The sequence below is a fragment of the Centrocercus urophasianus genome, unplaced genomic scaffold (assembly GCF_019232065.1).
Source record: "Centrocercus urophasianus isolate 14NV4802_14NV808 unplaced genomic scaffold, USGS_Curo_1.0 seq_15, whole genome shotgun sequence".
NCBI classification, from domain to species: domain Eukaryota; kingdom Metazoa; phylum Chordata; class Aves; order Galliformes; family Phasianidae; genus Centrocercus; species Centrocercus urophasianus.
This window is the reverse complement of record NW_024884697.1, coordinates 40,797,367-40,810,161: the sequence shown is the minus strand read 5'-3', so window position 1 is coordinate 40,810,161 and position 12,795 is coordinate 40,797,367. Positions and strand designations below refer to the sequence as shown.

The 12,795-nt window shown below is 36.9% G+C and overlaps 1 protein-coding gene and 1 long non-coding RNA gene across 8 annotated transcripts in view; one reads left to right on the top strand and one right to left on the bottom strand.

Moving 5' to 3' along the window:
• The first annotated feature begins 1,085 nt into the window (after positions 1–1,085).
• The window catches only part of CEP290 (centrosomal protein 290), a 51,976-nt gene continuing 40,266 nt past the window's right edge, over positions 1,086–12,795 (top strand). For 2 of the 5 annotated variants that reach the window (XM_042816305.1, XM_042816310.1), the window contains exons 1-14: positions 1,192–1,277; positions 3,199–3,255; positions 3,827–3,949; positions 4,090–4,167; positions 4,892–4,961; positions 5,162–5,208; positions 5,589–5,732; positions 5,955–6,008; positions 6,884–7,036; positions 7,406–7,588; positions 7,934–8,023; positions 8,099–8,221; positions 10,729–10,852; positions 12,059–12,231. In XM_042816305.1, coding sequence (XP_042672239.1) covers positions 3,848–3,949; positions 4,090–4,167; positions 4,892–4,961; positions 5,162–5,208; positions 5,589–5,732; positions 5,955–6,008; positions 6,884–7,036; positions 7,406–7,588; positions 7,934–8,023; positions 8,099–8,221; positions 10,729–10,852; positions 12,059–12,231 — 1,341 coding nt within the window. In that variant the 5' untranslated portion in view covers positions 1,192–1,277; positions 3,199–3,255; positions 3,827–3,847. Of the gene's footprint in view, positions 1,144–1,191; positions 1,278–1,455; positions 1,473–2,047; positions 2,118–3,198; positions 3,256–3,826; positions 3,950–4,089; positions 4,168–4,891; positions 4,962–5,161; positions 5,209–5,588; positions 5,733–5,954; positions 6,009–6,883; positions 7,037–7,405; positions 7,589–7,933; positions 8,024–8,098; positions 8,222–10,728; positions 10,853–12,058; positions 12,232–12,795 lie in introns of those variants that run through there. The other 3 variants (XM_042816306.1, XM_042816307.1, XM_042816309.1) reach the window with 3 other exon arrangements.
• The window catches only part of LOC122159109, a 39,762-nt gene continuing 32,404 nt past the window's right edge, over positions 5,438–12,795 (bottom strand). For 2 of the 3 annotated variants that reach the window (XR_006168384.1, XR_006168386.1), the window contains one exon: positions 11,823–12,087. This is a non-coding gene — a long non-coding RNA (uncharacterized LOC122159109). Of the gene's footprint in view, positions 5,649–11,457; positions 11,561–11,822; positions 12,088–12,795 lie in introns of those variants that run through there. The other variant, XR_006168385.1, reaches the window with a different exon arrangement.

Below are 12,795 nucleotides of genomic sequence, written 5' to 3'. Positions count from 1 at the left end.
ACCCAACACAGAGCTGTAACTGACCAACCCCAAGCTGAGAGATAAAGTCTTTACCTTCAATCAAGAGTTAAGACTTATGACATGGCTGCAACGAGTTACGTAACTACCAGGCGTGCCAAACATCTTGCGTCTTGTCAGCCCTCATTAAATATCTACACCGATAAAGAGATAGCAAACATGAATAAAGCAGCAAAGAAAAAAAAAAAAAGCAAATGCAAAAGATTATTGCCCTTGTCTTTTGGTTAAGAAAGTGTAAAAGAAAGCACACATCAAGTGGGAGCCGGATTTTTTCCCAACTTGAGAAGATATGTTCATGCCTAGACGAAGCTCCCAAACTTTCTGGGCTACCCATGCTCAGATTCCTCGCTTGCCAGCAGCACCCGACCGATGCGGGCAGGACAGATGCGAACCCTTCCCGTGCCGCCCTGAAAACCGCCCCTTGGGGCCGACTACCGATACTTACACACACAGGACGTACAGGTAAGCGCATTACACATGCCGGCAGTACCGCAGGCGCAGCCAGGAGGACTCCTGATAAGGAGCGCGCAGCCCGCAGCGCAAGGGCACGGGGCCGGGTTGGGGCAGCGGGGGGCGACGGGAGGGTGAGGCAGGGAGGGGGCTGTGAGGAAGGAAGCGGGCCGAACAGGGGCATGGAAGCGCAGCCAATACCGAGGCCGCACCTCAGCAACAGAAACAACTCATCCCCGCGGAACACGGCCGCGATAGCGGCTCCGCCGAGCCCGGCCCCCAGATTCCGTCAGCGGAGTGCCGGCCTACGACTCGCCGCCACCGCAGCCCGCCCTACCTGAGCCCGCCGCGGGAGCGCTCTCGTCGCTGCCCAGAGCTCGCGCCGGCGCCTCCACCTCACTACGCATGCGCAGACCCTCCCCTGAGCGCTATCGCCCCTCCTGCCGGCGGAGGCTGCCGGGAGAACGCCCCGCTCGAGGCCACGGGCGCCAAGGCACGCCGGGAGCTGTGGTCCTGGAGGGCCGCACGGCATGCTGGGATTTGCAGTCCGCCGCCGGAGTGCGGGGCGGCGGCTCTAACCCGCGCCTGCGGTGAGCGGCCGTCATCTGCACCGCTCCCTGCGCCGCTCCCTGCTCTGTGGGTCTGTGCCCGTGAAAATCCGCTGCACCTTGCGCGGTTCGTAGTACTGCGGAAGCGTCGGTTTTCTCCTCCCCTACGCCTACCCGGCTTCCTCAGAACGGAACCGGCGGGAGAGTTTGATGGCGTCGCCTAGCAGCGGCCTCTGCCGCCATCACCGTTCCGGAGGAGCGGTGAGGTCGGGGGCGGCGAGCGGCGACGGAGCTGCTCTGAGGAGAGCGGTCCTCGCAGGGGGCGGCTGGGGGAGCCGCAACGCGGGCGGGGACCTCTGGTGCCAGGCGGGAGCGTCCGAGCGGTGCCCTCGGATGGTTACACCGCACACCGCTGCCTCTGTGCAGCTGAGGCTTCAGCTGTGCCCCCTTACGAAGGTGGATGCGAAATAAGGCGATTTGCTAATTTAACAGTGGTGAAATGGAGGCAGAGCTGTCTTACAGCAGCATCCTGGAAAGATTGCGGTCATGTCCATGTCAGGACCAGGGTGTATCAATCGGAACGAAAAAGGAGCCCTGTGCAAGATCCTATTTTAGTTGTGGTTTTGTAATTCACACATAGTGTTCTGTAGGGATAGTGCAGCAAAGCACATCTCCCACGTGCCTGTGCTATTTCCTGGTATTTAGTGGCACTCGAGTACATATATATGATTCGGTTAGCCATTAGTCGCATCTTTATGGAAGAGGAACTGCTGTTGGTCGTGGTGCTTGATTTCACTGTGATGAAATCTGTATCACTACATGGATCACCTGCCAAGTAAAAGCATGTATTCTGCTGAGGGGAAGAGATCAGCTACATTTTATGAAGAAGAAATATAGCTTTTATTGTACTTTAAATACATATCTACAATAGAACATACTGTATACTTAGTTTGTGCTGCCTATGGCTTAGCAGAGGTGATGTCCCAGTAATAAAGACTATTTTATTTATATACATCTCTCTCTCCCCATAGATACAGGCGTGAAACTTTCTTAAAGAAGTTATTCTATAAGTCAGGAAGAGAAAAAGAGAAATGAAGGAAGGTAGGAAAGTAGTAAAGTTGTGAATTTTCTCTCAGAATAGTTCTGATTAACAGTCATTTTACATCCATGTTTTATACATGGAATTTTTTAATAAAAAATTTAAAATGTTAAAAAAAACACGAGGATCTTGAAATCAAGTAGCATCAGATTAACTGAAGTGGTGAGAATGCCAAAATCACTTACGTGCCTGCTTGTGATTTTCTTGTGTTTTCCATTGTCATTTATAAGGAAGCAGAAAAGCAAAAGAAGTAGATATTTCATCATTACCAGATCTGTATAGAGTATACCAGGACTGTATAGAGTGCTCATTCCCTTAAATATTTAACAAATGTTGAAGACCTGCCCAATGCTCTGAAGGACTTCACATATTTAAAGAAGATGACAAAATGGTGATTTTAGTCCTCTGTTAGGAATAAGGCTGGATTTCAAAGATTTAGAACTGTTCTTTCAGATCGCTCAGGCAATGGGAATGTAATACCTGTTCCGCCTTTCATTCAGGAAGGAAATTTTAGTTTTTGAGTCTTTAAATGATGACTGTTGAATGAGGGAAGTGATCTTGAAATATGCTTTATAATAAATCTTTGTTACGTATATTTACTGAACTTGATTTTTTTTTCCCAGATAATATGTATCCCCATTATATCATTAGTTTATCAGATAATACTGAATTAAATATCCAGCTTATTTTTATTTCTTTCTTAATTTTCTTAACCATTTATGTTGTTTCAATAATGTAGTGTGATATATATAAGATCTAATGACGTTTTTTAAAAATTTAGTAGAATCTAATTTTGTAAGTATTGACAATATAGGCCATAGATAGCTCCAGAAAACATTATGGATCATAGAATATAGAATGGCCTCAAGGATCATCAAGTTCCAACCCCCTTGCCACAGGCAAGGTTGCAAACCGCTAGATCAGGTACTTGATCAGATTCCCCAGGGCCCCATCCAACCTGACCTTTAACCCCTCCAGGGATGAAACATCCACAACCACTCTTGGCAGCTTGTTCTAGCACCTCACCACTCTCAGCAAAAAACATAATAATCCAGAGTTTTCAATCAATTCTTTCTTTTTCAGGTACTGTATTGTCTTCTGGGTGTATGAGAAGTCATTGTGACCCACAGCAACCAGCAAGTAAGCTTTAGAACAAAGATTAGCATTAATTTACATAAGGTTTTTGTCAGTTACTGGATGGCCTGCTGTCCTTTATGAATTCAGTTATTCTAGTCAACAGGAAAGGATGCTTAATACAAGAGTTTAGTATCCTACAGATGACTACAAAGAAGTGAATACATAGCATCAAGTGAAAGCGTTCATTGTTTAAATATAATAGATAGGGATTTTGTGATTTTATGGAGGTTTTATCTTACAAGGGTTATTTCAAAGGGCAGTAGAATTTAAGAAGAACCAAAGGAAATTTGGAAGGGGAAATTGAAGCTTCTCTTGTGTCCAGATATTCAACGTTTGAATTTTAAATTCTTTGATTGTGTATGAACAAATGTGTGTAAGTATTTTGTGCAAAGAAATAGTTTTACTGTCATCTTGTTTACAATATGCTGAAATATGAACAGAAAATTAATTAGTACTAGAAAACCCATACAGTTATTAAAATAATTTTTTGCTTCACTGCCCAGCCTCCTTTAAATTGTTTGATTGATTGGCAGCAACGATGTCTGACAATTGTTACTTCTATCTTTTGTTTCAGGAAATATAATATAAAATCAATATGGCACCCATTCTAGATTGGAAGAAGCTTATGAGAGTAGATCCAGATGCTCTGCCTCGTCAAGAAGAAGTAGCAGACACATTGTTTGAGACTCTGTCCAAGGTACTCAAGGGGAAAGTGGAACGTGCAGTACAACTATTGCTGTGTGTTCTTCCCTAACCTGTTTTTGCTCTTTCTCATGCATAAATTATTTATTTTGTGAATTTCAGTGATACTGTATAAAAACACTATTGTCTCTTCAGGTTGATGGGAAAGACTTGAAAAATGAAACTCCTGAACAATTGATGCATCTATTTAAAATTACTCAGTCACTCATGAAGGTTTGTATTTGTAATTCTCACTTTCTCCAATTTTCTAGATGCATTTGCTTTTTAAAATTTATGAATGATTACTCTTTTTTTTTCTTCTTCTTTTTTCTCGTGCATTGAACATGCTGCTTACTCCTGAGATCATTTCATCAGAGGGAAGTGAAGTGAATAGGACAAGCATTGTTATGTGGTTAGGGAATCTTAGTTTTAAATGCAGAAAATGCAAACAAATATCTCAGAAATGAATTACATGTAGTGAGTTATTAATGATGGTTTTAACTTCAAGCAAAGTTGCTGTGGTGGGTTGATATTTTGGAGTAGCTTCAAAAGTGTCTATGTGAATGGAAGAAACTACCCTAAAACTGATCCTATAAGTCTGTCACAGTGTCACATTCATAAACAAACTGAAAACAAGAAATAAGACCTGCACAGCTCAGCACGTTGTTTTTAGAGAAGTTTTTTCCCCATTTCTTATTTTCAGCTGTGTGCTTTTGAATGTTTGGACAGCTTCGTTGTAATAAATCGCTAAAGAAAATATTTCAACAATCTGAAGTTCTAAATTGAAAAAAATAGAAAAGGGAAAAAAATAGGTTTCTTTTTTTTTTTTTTTGGAAGAACAATATGATGTTATTTTGCAAATGTTTTCATAATCCTAAACTTGAGATCTGTGGGACACCCTCTTAGTTTGCATTAGTAGTAAATCCTCTTCCTTTGCTTACTGTGATTGTTTTTTCAGATGAAAGCTCAAGAAGTAGAGCTGGCGCTGGAAGAAGTTGAAAAAGCTGGGGAAGAGCAAGCCAAATGTGGTAAGCAAATCTTATTATGCTCTTCATAGAGGGTTTGTTAAATTTATTTGTTAGGTTTGTTTGTTTGTTGTTTCTTTAAATTTAGGAAATTATCTGTAGTCAATTGCTTCAGTAATGCCAGATATTTAAGGGCTTGAGTTCATCATTGTTGCTTGGTGTACACTCATGAGTAATTCACTGTATCTGTTCTATTTTAACAGAAAATCTATTTAAAACAAAGATTATGAAGTTGGAAAGTGAATTACAGGTAATTTTAAACATTTTAAAATGGTTTTAGTTTATAGAATGCTGGTGGGCGGGGGGGCAGTTTATAATGTCTTTTGTTTTGTTTTTAAACACTACAATTTTAACCAGTTAAAGAGATATAACAGCCTTGAATTTTAGTTAACGCTTTTTTAATTGGGTTTTGAGTATTCACCAGCCTTATTTTTGCAAATAACTGTATATACAATGAAATGTATTTTGGTAAGCCCCATTTATTTTATTTTATTTTGTTGTTGTTGAAAGAAGCTAGTGAGGCCTTTCTGTTGCGTTTCCTGAATATTAGCTGTAGCATCCTTTTTTTTTCTTTTTCAATGCATTTCTATTTTGAGGAACAGTTTGTTATGTCACTTCTATATTCTCAAGATGGCACAGAGTTCAGCTGGTGGTCGTGATACCCGTTTTTTGCGTGATGAGATCCGCCGACTGGAGAAACAAGTAGAACAGAAGGAGAGACAATTAATAGACATAGAGAAGGAACTGGAAAAAGAGAAGAAAGTGAATGAACAGGTAAGAAGGGCTTCAGTTTGGTATCTCTAGAGCAGTTGAGAAACAATGTTTAAAAGTTTGACATTCTGAAAAGAGCTTCTGGAATAAAAACCAGTGATGGAACAGACTCACTGCTTTGTTTCTGGATTTTGCTTTCATAATCTGTGATGTTAGCTTTATATATTTGTATGTATATATATATGTAATTGTATACACAATAAAGGTTTTATTATCTTATTCTAGCTTGCTCTTCGAAATGAAGACGCAGAAAACGAGAACATCAAATTAAGGAGAGAGGTTAGTAAAGAATGACTGCTAATTAGGTTTTACATTTTTAGTTTTCTATATAATTTTTTTACATGATATGGTATTTAATTACATTCTAGAGCATTTTCTAGATTCTGATATGAAGAGGTTAAAAGATTTTAATCAGTTTTTACATATTTATCATAGATCTACTTGAGATCAGGATCTATGCTTGAATTTGCAGTCCTAAAATTAATTTTATTTGGACTTTGGTTATTTGAGTTTTTAGTGTTTTCTAGTATTTTTCTTAAATGCTATTGACAAAAGTCTTAGATGGATAGCAGTGAGGATTCAGTGTATGCTTGCTGCTTTTGCTAAGTAGTTTTTTGTTTGTTTGTTTATTTGTTTTTTTAAAGTCAGTAGTTTACAGAAAAATAAGAGTTAACATTCACTACTACTAAATTTCTTCTTGAATCATTCTTTTAAGACAATTTTGTAGTTGTTTTTATACCTTTAAAATCTGTAATCTTCCAATAGGTAAAATTAATGTAAAATTAATGTTCTGGTACAAGCTTGAAAATCATTCCTTAGGCCTTTTTATCTATGTGTGTATGTACATATACACATGCATGGGTATATAGAGAATTCTACTTTGTTTTACTTTTATGTTGATTCCTACTTAGTCTGTATAAAGCAAAGGTGCTTTCTAATATTTTTCACGCTTTGTTCTCTTGCTCTTGTTCTCTTCTTTTTAATCAGAAGAAAAAACAAATAAAGAGAAAGGTGAGGCATTTAAATTTTCAAAAGCAAACTGTAGAAATTTAGATGGATTTGACTGTCTTAGCCCTTTGTGTTAGCTTGCTAGAAAAACAACTTTGTTTTCAGCCCTTCAAGATAGATTCATTTTTGGATTGCTTTCTCTGCAGAATGAACAATTGCGTCAGGACGTAGTTGACTATCAGAGGCAAATAGATTCCCATAAAGAAACAGTCCTATCACGAAGAGGAGATGATTCTGATTACAGATCTCAGTTGTCCAAAAAGAACTTTGAGCTTGTCCAGTATTTGGATGAAATTCAGGTAAAATGGATGCTGTTGAGTATTTATTAGACTGTTACTGACAATGTGTTTTTCACAAAAGCTATGCCAAATAACAGGCCAAATCGCATGGATTAAGGGAATTTTTAATGCAGTTGGGTTCTGTGATGTATATACATTTTCTATCTGTAAATGTTTGAAGAAAGGAAGTTTAATGAAGTTACTGACACTGAGAGATGTTTAGTGCTTAGCCCATAGGATTTGTTGAATTTGAGGAACCAGAAGTGAAATACTCTATTGTGGGGTAATTTATACTTTAAAGTATTGTATTTAAGGTAGCTTTCAGTTTCTGATTATTCAGGTATCTAAGACGCGCACTTCTTAAAAGCAGCGGATTCTTAAATTTTGCAGAATTTGACTGAAACTAATGAGAAATTAGACATTCAGAACCAAGAAATGAGGAAGAATCTTGAGGAATCAGTACAAGAAATGGAGAAGATGACTGATGAATATAATAAAATGAAACTAATTGTGCAACAATCTGATATTGTTATGGATCAGTTAAGAAAGGAGAATGAACAGTACAAATTTCAAGTAAGAACTAACGTTTATATTACTGAATTTGTTTTATATTGCACTGTCACATTTTAGCTTAATTTAAAAAACATTCAGTATATCCAGTTAAAAACATGTGCTCTGCTGAAATAACACTTTCTGGAAATAATATGATCTTTAAACGTGATGCAAATATTTAAACTTGATTGCAGATTGCAAAATACTTTCATACAGTTTTAGTCAAACCGTGTTCTTAGAGCCACTTTCTTCTTTAATGCTGTTCCACTGAGTTGTATGTGTTTGGTGTTGTGTATTTGTACATATGTGTTTTTTAAGTAAAGCATTTTTTTTTTAATGACAAATTGATCCAAATTACATTTTTAGGTTCAGGAGCTTTCAGACCAGCTGAAAGCAAAGAATGAGGAAGATGATCCTCTCATGGCAGCTATAAATGCAAAAGTTGAAGAATGGAAGGTACTTTTAATACCCTTTTTTATTATTTTAAGGATTACTTCAAGCATTCTGATGGTATTTTATTTACCTTTTCAGAAAATCTTGGCTTCGAAAGACAATGAACTCATAGAATATCAACAAATGTTATTTAACATGAAAGAGGAAATGAAAATGGCCCGACTTGATGTAAACAGAAACAGTATACTGGCCCTTCAGCAGGTATAGTCTATGTGATAAATTGCATGCTGTCTTCCTCCAATTATAGAAGGGAGTAATATATGTGTACCCAATGGCAAGATTATGACACAACAGGTCAAATGTTAGCCTGACCAGTTTATTACAAATCCTAGTTTCTTAAGGAGATGGGGAAGGGAAGATAGATGACTGAAAAGAGATAGGAAATAAAAGCAAGGAGTCTTCGTAGAAAGCAAGACAGAGAGTCACCATCAGGATTCCCGAGTTGCTCGTAGTTCAGACGTTGATTTTCAGTAGTGATGGGTTGTTAGGGGTTGTGTTGATGAAGACTGCTAACATTGAAGGTACAAACTTATTTGTAAGTCCATTGTGGTCGAGTCAGTTCTTCTTGGGGTGAAGGCTTCTGGCTTTGGGATCTCAGCAGGAACTCTTTTGTTCCAGGCCTTGCAAACTTAAATCAGCTGATAAGAGACCAGGGAGGCTCCCGCATGTATCATGTTTTCACAGGATACAATGTTATCATTCCCCAATCTCCTGTACCAGGAGTTACTTGCTTACAAGCCAGGTCTTCCTCCAGTAAACTCTCCTGATCTTTCAAGTGTAAAATTGTCCACAAAGAGATGATGTTGATTGCCACACAGCAACACCCACCGCTCACCTCCTAGATAAGTCAGTCTTATCAGAAAAAATGCCTCAGAAAGCTTTTTTCTTGAGCCAAAAAAAAAGAAAGGTTCAGATACGTGCGACCATTCAATAGGTAAACTACTGACCAAATAGTTTAGTCTTTCATAGTTTGCAAGTACCAGAATATTGTGCTATTCATGTTTGAGAATTATGAGGCAGATTGATTTATTCCACCACAAAATTAGCTTAATCTGCACAAAGGAATTGTCTTTTTCTGTATGGATTGGGCTTTTGATAGTCAGTTCTATTACTTTAATATTTATCTTTTCTAACTATTCGCAGAAAGATTGTTTTAACATCTGAGCATCCAGAATTTAGTGTTGATAAATTGTAGTTGAGTTTATCTTCTAAATCTGTCAAGGAAGAAACCTTCCCTAGGGATTTTATCTTCTCTGTTCCTGTTGTTTTTCTCTGGTGCCTTGTTGTTAAAGTCTGTGGTTCAGCTTGTGAAAGCTAGCTGAATTTAAGTATCTCTTTTATTAATCTAAAATTAGATAATTCATTATGATTTTGGATTTCTCAGTGTTCTTGACAAACTTTAAAACATTCAAAATAATCTCACTTCCAATTAGGAATTCTGGAATGTATGTTATGGGCCTTTGTAGACTGAATAGTTTGATGAGGTATAATTATGCAGTCTTACAGGACTGGGAACTGATAGCTTCTCAGTAGAAAATTAAAAAAACATCATCTTCTCAACCTCTAAAACTCATCCTCTGATAATCAGGTGAAAGCAGCTGAAGAAATCTTTGATATGCAGTCAAACAGTCTATTTCTAACTGATCAGATGGCTGTAGAATTTGATTTTTGGACAACAGTCACTATGCTATTTTGAACAGCTTGTGGGAATAAACGTATTTTAAAGACAGTATTTAAAAACTAAACTTAATACATTGTGTTGTAACTCAAAATGGAGTAAGCTTGTTGTAGTTCAGTGTATATGCACATTTTAAAGGGTTATGTTTAGTTTCTTAACATGTGATATATTTTTCCTCTAAGAAACCTTGAAATTTTGTTTTTCATAAATTTGGTGTTAAGTAAGGTAAGCAACTCTTGAAATTTTTATATTATATAATTATTTTCTGTAATTTTTTTTCCAAGTCTCTTTGTTGGTTTTTTTTTTCCTTTTCTTTTTTGCTTTAATGACACCAGAAATAAAACTGAGGTTTCTGTGATATTTCTGAAGTTCGTGTAAAAGCATAGAAATAATGGTAATGGACAGTTTTACAATCCATGTCTACCGATGTATATACGTATGCATGTTAAGCAAGATTTGGTTTGAAGTATTAAAAGTTGTCAATGATTGGTTGAAAGTTAGCCTTCAAATTAGGTGTTACGTATGATGGATTGTTAGTCTTCCCAATCTTGAATATATAACTCTCAGTTCCTACCACCCGTTAATGAGGAGGTAGTAAGAAATCTGTTTGGTCTAAAACTTTTTATCGTGCACCGGCTTCTTAACTCTTAGAGAGCTGTTCTGTGTAAAATTGATAAAATAGTGCCTCTGTGTGTTTGTGTTATTCAAATGCTTTACTTTCACTCTTTCTTTTGTTCTCCTTGCTTTGCCTTTAAATATGCTGCTTCTAGCTAATATCTGAACTCTATGCTGTAAGTATAGTATATATGCTTGTTGTGTAATTTTTTTTTTTTGTCATAGTTGCTTTTCATTTATCATGTACTTTTGAAGAAATGTGATGTTCTGTACAAGTAGTTTCTGTGTCAGTAAAGACGAATTTATTTAATAGAGCTTCTCTTTTTTTTTTTTTTTTTTTTTTTTTTGAGTGTGCAAGAGTAAGATGGCCAGTAAAGAACTTCTTCAATTTTTTTGTGTGTGTTTTTTTTTGTAGGGTGTGCAAGAGCGAGATGCTCAGATAAGACTGCTTACAGAGCAAGTCGAACAGTATACCAAAGAAATGGAACAAAATGCATTTCTTATTGAAGAATTAAAAAATGATCTCCAAAAAGATAAAGGTAAGCTGAGCATGTTATTTTAAGATATATTAAAAGGAAATTAAGAAGGAATAAATGTTATAGAATCATAGAATCATTTCAGTTCAAAGGGACGTTTAGAAGTCGTCTTTACAATTCCCATGCAGTGAACAAAGACAGCTATAGATAGATCACTTACTCTGGGAGAAAGTTTTAAAAGTCTCTGCACTCATTCTACTTTCCTTATGGTCTCTAACACTGAAGATTTTAACATGTTAAAAGTATGGCTTTGCTAATCAAAGCACCACAGAAGAAACATACCAACAAATTAAATTAAAATTATACAATCATGGAATTTCTTGAGTCAGAAGGGTCCTTTAATGGTATCTGGTCCAATTCACCTGCAGTGAGCAGGGACAGCTACAGCTAGATCAGATTGCTCAGAACCTCATCCATCCTGCCCTTGAATGTCTTCAGGAATGGGGCATTCACCATCTCTTTGGGCAGTTCATCCCAGTGCCTTACCACCCTTATTGTGAAAAATCCTTTTCCTTATATCCACTCTGAATCTTCCCTTATTCAGTTTGAAACCATTTCCCCTTGTCTATCACAACAGACTCCTGTCTGTTTTCTTCTTTCTACATTACCTGTAGGTAATGAAAGGCAGCTATCAGGTGTCTTTGGAGCCTTCTCTTCTCCAGGCTGAACAGCCCCAGCTCTCTCAGACTGTCTTCTTAGGGGAGGTGTATTCTTCAGAAATATATAAAAAAAAATTGAAATATTTAAGTAAAATTTATGTCTTCTTTTTTTTGTTCATTTCCATTTATCATACATGCAAGTATGGTTTAAATTTCTTCACAGAACTTCAGTGGGTTTTGGAGGTAACATCAAAAAATAAATAATATTTTTATTTTATTTATCTTTAATAAAATATTTTTATTTTATAATCTTTATAAAATTAAACCTTTTAGTCTTTATAGGTTAGAGTGCAATATACAAGAACTCACCTCTGTAAAGACCTGCAAGTGATTAATTACATACAATTCAAAATAAATTCTGATGTCTCTTATATGCATACTTCTTATAAGGGCTGTTTTAAGGAACGATTGGAAAAAAAAATGCTCTAATATGTAGCTTTACTTGCTTAAAAGAACGGGTAATGAAGATCTCCTTTATAACATTATCTGAAGTATTTCTTAGGTAGAATTTCTAACTGAATTGTCACCAGGTAATTGTTTTTCTTTCCAGGTCTCTCAACTCTTGCTCAGCAGAATCGCCTAGGAGAAATGCAAGAAAAATTAAAACTGCTAGAAGAGAGAACTAAGGAGGCTGAGAAATCAGCAGAACTAGCAGAAGCAGATGCTAAAGAAAAGGACAAAGAACTTGTTGAGGCTCTGAAACGAATGAAAGACTACGAACTGGTAAACAGTTGGTTCAATTGGACAGAATATTTCATCATAGTTTTAGCAAATCATTTTCTCTTTGCGTTTTATTGATTGTGTTTGAAATTAGAAATTAAATGAATGTCTTCCAATGCTATTTTCTTCCTTTTATAATAACCTTACTGCTCATTAATTGTATGCAGTTTGTTAACTGTACATAAAAACGTTTTCAAATTGACAGTATTAACATATGAACACAGGCTGACTGTGAGTGAAACCTATTGAACTTTAATTTTAATTAATAAAATTAAAATTTTATTAGAAATTTTATTAGGTCATAGAATGATGACATCATTTGATCTTTGTCCTCTGATACCATCACTCCATTATAGAAGACAGCCAGATTGTTCAGGCATGATCTGCCCTTGGTGAAGCTGTGCTGGCTGTTTTTGATCACAGTCAAGATGGAATCTTCAAAGAATCCTATGATAAGTGGATTCAGTTTCGAAATGTGCAGGCTCTGTAATTAGAGGACAGATTTGTAGGATTTGCTTTTATTTGACAGCATACTGTAGTAATCACAGTGTAGAAGAGTGATAATAA